The sequence below is a fragment of the Vulpes vulpes genome, chromosome 15 (assembly GCF_048418805.1).
Source record: "Vulpes vulpes isolate BD-2025 chromosome 15, VulVul3, whole genome shotgun sequence".
NCBI lineage: Eukaryota > Metazoa > Chordata > Mammalia > Carnivora > Canidae > Vulpes > Vulpes vulpes.
Genome location: NC_132794.1, coordinates 47,439,052 through 47,444,511, shown reverse-complemented (window position 1 = coordinate 47,444,511; position 5,460 = coordinate 47,439,052). Strand labels below are relative to the sequence as shown.

At 59.6% G+C, this 5,460-nt stretch overlaps 1 protein-coding gene across 1 annotated transcript; it reads right to left on the bottom strand.

The window, feature by feature from the left end:
- Positions 1–418: 418 nt before the first annotated feature.
- Positions 419–2,531, bottom strand: CHST14 (carbohydrate sulfotransferase 14). The gene has a single exon (XM_025998356.2). The coding sequence runs from the start codon at positions 2,345–2,347 to the stop codon at positions 1,217–1,219; it is 1,131 nt and encodes a 376-aa protein (XP_025854141.2). The 5' UTR covers positions 2,348–2,531; the 3' UTR covers positions 419–1,216.
- Positions 2,532–5,460: the final 2,929 nt, after the last annotated feature.

Genomic DNA, 5,460 nt, shown 5'->3' with positions numbered 1-5,460 from the left:
CTTGCCTTCTGTGTAATTCTCAGTGCCAAGAATAACCTCCCCTGGCTCTCGCCTCAATCCCCTTTTTCATCTGGAGCTTCCTCAGTCAAGAAGTATTCCTGCCTAAGAGGAGAAGCCAATGTCTCATACCTACCCCCTTCTTCCGGGAATAATCCATGTAGGGGTGGTGCTCAATATATGGGGTTTGTCCTAATGGGACTTATCCTTCTGTGGCATCCCAGAAGCTGAGTTTGTGATCTGGTATGGCCTATGGGAGGCCCTCAAAGGCTCCCTGGAAATGGCCCACTAGACTGGGCCAAGCAACTTACACTTGGTGTCACTTTCTCTACCTGCAAGCTCCCTTTCCTGACCTGGGGACATAGGCATCATGGAGAAACTGGACACACAGGAGCTCAGAGGGAGAATTTCAGATGCTGGCTTTGTATACAAAACAATTTTATTAAAAATTCTGCAATTTGGAAAACAAAGCCTTCACAAGGATTCCATCAGAAAGTACAAATTTTAAATAAATGAGTCAGAAAAGAGGCAGACAGATACACCAGCCACAGTCATGGCCTTGGGGGAAGGGAGGAGGTGCCCAGAGCCCCCAAAAAGCTGGGCACATGGGGTCTTTGGATGCGTGCAGGGCCAGGTCCTGGGGCTACCAGGCAAGGGCCCTCAGTTTTCCTTTCCTTGGAAAAACGGAAAGAGCCTGGAAAGCAAAGGAAATTTTGAGTCTGAAGCAAAAAGGCACAAAAGCCATTTGTAAGGCACAAATGCTGACTCCAGCCCTGAGGCACAGGGAGTGGATGAATGGGTGATCAGAGCCCAGGACCCGGGCTCTGGTCATTCTTCTGACTGGTGTGACCTGTAGGTTTGGCCACAGGTTAAGGTAGACCAAGTGGTGGACGGCACAGTCCCGGCAGCCAGGGATCTGGAGCCAGTCTTTAGAACAGATGTGTTACTTTACTGGCAAACTGGTGTCTGGCCCCTGGCAGGGCAAGAAGGGTCACACGGCCCCTAAGAAATCCCATCCGTGGGGAGCACCAGGCCTCCTGTCCAACCCTGCACTCCGAGCCACTGTGAGCACTCACCCTGGACCAGAAACTTCCGAAGGCAGTCCTTGCCATCCAGGCATCTGGAGAAGCCCCAAGTCCCCAGAGCCAGGGTTTCTCTAAATGGGAGGCAGCTGGCATTGTCAAAATCAGTCCCCAACAGCCGCTGGCCCATACCACGGTCACTGGTGACAGGCCTCCCTGGTAACATTAGGCAGCGGGTAGGCAAAGAGGGAGAAGTCTAGGATATACTTAGGCAGCACATCCTGCAGGAGGGCCCGTGGGGCACTGCACAGGTGGTAGTGCAGACTTTCCGGGCTAGCCGGCCGGTACCAGGCCTGGCGAGCTGGGAACCGCACGTGGGGCGGCGCCCGCACCCACTCCAGCACCTGGTTGGCGTCGGCCTCCAGCCGCTCATAGGAGCCCACAAAGTCGTAGTGCACCGCACAAGGCTGGCACAGGTGGTACACGGGCATCCAGTGCTCATTCATCCGCTCAGGGTCCTCGTCCGCCAGGTACCTCAGGAACTCGGGGAAGGTGACATCGTCCCCTGCGGGGCTGGGCCCCGCTCCGGCCCGGTACCGCCTCACGATCTCGGCGCCGTAGCGCCGCTGGTACTCTGGGATCTCGCCAAACTTGTTGCGGTAGGCGGAGAGGAGGCGCTCCAGGGGCTCGCGCACGAACAGGAACTTGAAGTAGTGCTGTAGGCGGTAGCGGATCTCCTCGGGCCGCAGGTCGGCCAGGAACACCAGGTCGTGGCGGTGGTCCATCCTGAGGCGGACGTCCACGCTGTCCAGGACGCCCGCCAGCACCTTCAGCACCCGCTTCCAGTTGGAGCAGGCCACCTTGGGGACGTAGCAGTACAGAAAGCGGTAGCGGTCACTCACGAGGACGTGGCGCAGCAAGGTGCGCCGCTGCCCCGCCGGCAGGTCCCAAGGGTCCCGGGGCATGCCCGGCTGCCCGCACACCGCCCGCAGGGTGCGGTTCCGGACGTCCTGCCTCACCTGCCAGTCCGGGTCCCCGGGCCCCAGGGGCAGCCCCGCAGGCCGCGGGAGGGCCCGGCGCCAGGCCGCGGCCTCGCGGCTGGGAGGGTGCAGGGGCAGGGGCTTCACCTCGGCCAGGATGCCCCTCTCGATCATGAGCAGCAGCCCGCTGGAGGCCACGATCACCGCGAACATCAGCATGGACGGCAGCAGCAGCGGCGGCCCCCCCGGCCCGGCCCGGGCCCGGCCCAGCGGGGCCCGCCTCAGCGCCCGGCCCAGGGGCTCGGCGCCATTCGGGGCCGCCAGGGGGGTCAGCGGGCGGGGGAACATGGTGCTCCCGGGGCGGGGGCCTGCGCGGGCCCGGCCGACCTGAGGGCCGCCCGGGAGGCGGGCCCGGTGCTGGGGGCGGGGGGCGGGAGCCGGGGGCTGGGGCCCGCAGCTGCGGGGACGGCCCCGGGGAGGGGGGCGGGCAGCTCCGGGGCTGCGGCGCGGGAGCGGGCGGCGGGCGGCGGGCGGCGGGCGGCGGGCGCGGCGAGGGACGGTGGCCGGATGTCCCGCCCGGCGGCTCCCCGCCCCCGGCCCCGCCGTGACACAGGCGCGGGGGCGGGCCCAGGCCGGGGGCGGGGAGAGAGGCCGGCGCCCCTGCACCGGGCGGGCGACGCGGGGCGAGGCGGGGCGAGGCAGGGCGCGTGCAGACCCCCACCCGGGAGGGGGCGCCGGAGCGAGGGCCGCCCTGGTGCTCCGGGCTTCGGAGACAAAAGCTGCCAGGCCCGGAAGGCAGGAGACGCGGCCCAGGGCTCCCCCGCTCGCGCGGCGCGTGCCCTCGGGGAGTTGGCCGGGGGACCCGCGCCCCCGCCCCGCCGCCCCGCCGCCCCGCCGCCCCCTCTGGCCTGAGACCTTCCTCCAACCGCGCGCGGGTCCCGAGGCCGAGGCCCCCGCAGCGCAGCGCTGAGTCCGAACTTTCGGGAAAGCCTTCCTTCCCCCTCGCAGGAAGCACAGTCCCCAGTGTGCTCCCCAGCCACTCCCGTAGAGGAGCAAGGCTGTCAAGCATTGACCAGTGGCTCATCTCCATGGTGACCGTTAGATTTAGCAGTACCTGCCGGATGGCCGTGTTGGCCGGCTGGGCAATGCTTAAACGCCTGGGAATGCGGTCTTCTCCCCTCCTGTCTTTCTTCCCGCAGGCCTGCAGAGGGGGGATAACTGGGACACTCTGGGGAGGGGCCTCTGGCAAGTGGGTGCCTGGTGGTCACCAGAGTGATCACACATCCTGAAGGGTGAGGAGCGGCACCGAGCAGCAGAATCTGCCTGCCTGGAGCCAGAGGCGCGGTCAGTGGCACCAGGCGGATACGGGAACGCCTAGGACAGCAGCGGCCAGCCTTTCCCCACCTGAACTGGGCACTAGCAAAGGCCCCAGGTTTCATCCTGTTACGGATGTGTGGGGAGTAGTGATGCGATCAGGCTCCACATTTACCAGGCAGGTGCCCGCTCAGTGTTTGGTATTCTCTTTCAGTTGTCAGAGTTGCCCTGGGGAGGCAAGTACTACAGGCATTCCCAAGGCACAGCTGAGGAAATGGAGAGGCTCTGGGAAGCTGAGACTCTATATGGGTCAGTCTGATTTTAAAACCCACACTCCTAATCACCATCTCTTGGAGATTAATGGACAAACGTGAAATGGTTGGGAGGAAGCAGCTGATCCCAGGTTATAGTATTGAAGGGCTGAATGGAATGGGCTGAGTAGATGCCAGAGGCTCGGAGTTCAATGGGAGAATAGAGGTGCCACTGATCAGATGATTTCAGAAGCATGAAGGGTCCAGGGGAATGAGATGAAGCTTGCTGGATGGCCCCCAATCCTTAGCACTGCGAGTGCACTGGTGGCTTCCTCGCTTCTCAGTAGGCTCCCAACAGCTCACTGCCTGATTGCTGGGGTGCATCTGAGGATGCACTACCCACAGATTTAAAAAAAAAAATTTTGGGATCCCTGGGTGGCGCAGCGGTTTGGCGCCTGCCTTTGGCCCAGGGCGCGATCCTGGACGACCCCGGATCGAATCCCACGTCGGGCTCCCGGTGCATGGGGCCTGCTTCTCCCTCTGCCTGTGTCTCTGCCTCTCTCTCTCTGACTATCATGAATAAATAAATAAAATCTTTAAAAAAAAAAAAATAAATAAAATAAAATAAAATAAAAAAAAAATTTTTTTTTCATCCACTGATTTCTAACTTGGCCTCAGGTTCAGCCTTCACTGAAGTGCTTCCTTGCTTCCAATAGCACCGAATGTAGATTTCTGGCATTGGGATTATTTTTTACTGGAATCAGTTTTTTAAAACAATAAATGTTTTTTATACTAGAAGAGGGGGGAAAAAACTCTGAAAACTTTTTGATAATTTGGGCTGACGCTCATTCCTCTGAAGAGTCTTCTGTGCTAGCAGTCACAGCAAAGTAGTCTGAGTACAGGAATGGCCACTTGGTTTGTGGGGAGTCCCTGGGCGAGGTGCTTGTCTCCACACCAGTTTCCTATCTGTAAAATGATAAGGCACCAGGCAGCCCCGATGGCGCAGCGGTTTAGCGCTGCCTGCAGCCCAGGGCGCGATCCTGGAGACCCAGGATCGAGTCCCATGTGGGGCTCCCTGCATGGAGCCTGCTTCCCCCTCTGCCTGTGCCTCTGCCTCTCTCTCTCACTTGCTCTGTATCTCTTGTGAGGAAATAAAATAAAATCCTTAAAAAACAAAACACTGAAGCAATCTTTAAAAAAAAAAATGATAGGTCACCATCCACCTCATGGGACTCTTGTGGGCAGCACACTGATGGCAGGGCTATAGTTAAGTCTGTGGCAGTGTCTGTGCCACTAATATCCTCTACTGAAATGCACCAGCCCAGTTGTCCATAACAAAATGAAGAAGAGGGTGGGGCAGCTCCATCCTGCCTCCCAGGAACCCCCACGGCCATAAAGCTTGCTCTACATTGAGTATGGTCAACCCTGAGACTGGGCTGAACCAAGATCCAGGCAGTCACAAACCCTTGGCCCATGAGGACTTTCAGTCCCTTGGCAAGGAGTGCCACTTACAAGACACAAAGGCCCTGGGACAGTTTCTGCTGGCCGAGGACATGACCCAAGGTGATGAGGTGCTATCTTCACCACACACCTACCTGAGGACCAGTTCCCAGGTCTCTGGCCAGGTGAAGGCTGGCAAACCAGGGATTTCACATTGTACAGGCAGGTAACTCTGGCCACCATAATGCCAAGAAGTCCACCCCAAGTTCTCATCTGCTCTGTCTCCTTTCCTCCGTTTGCGCTCTCCCTGTTTTCCTGCCCACTTTGTTTATTGGCCTCAGCCAGCCCCTCCACTACAAGGGTTAAGAGGGATCCCCAAAATAAATAGTGACCCCTCTGCACGCACCCCAACCACCACCCCCCCCCAAAGATGACAGGACACACAGGAAACAATCC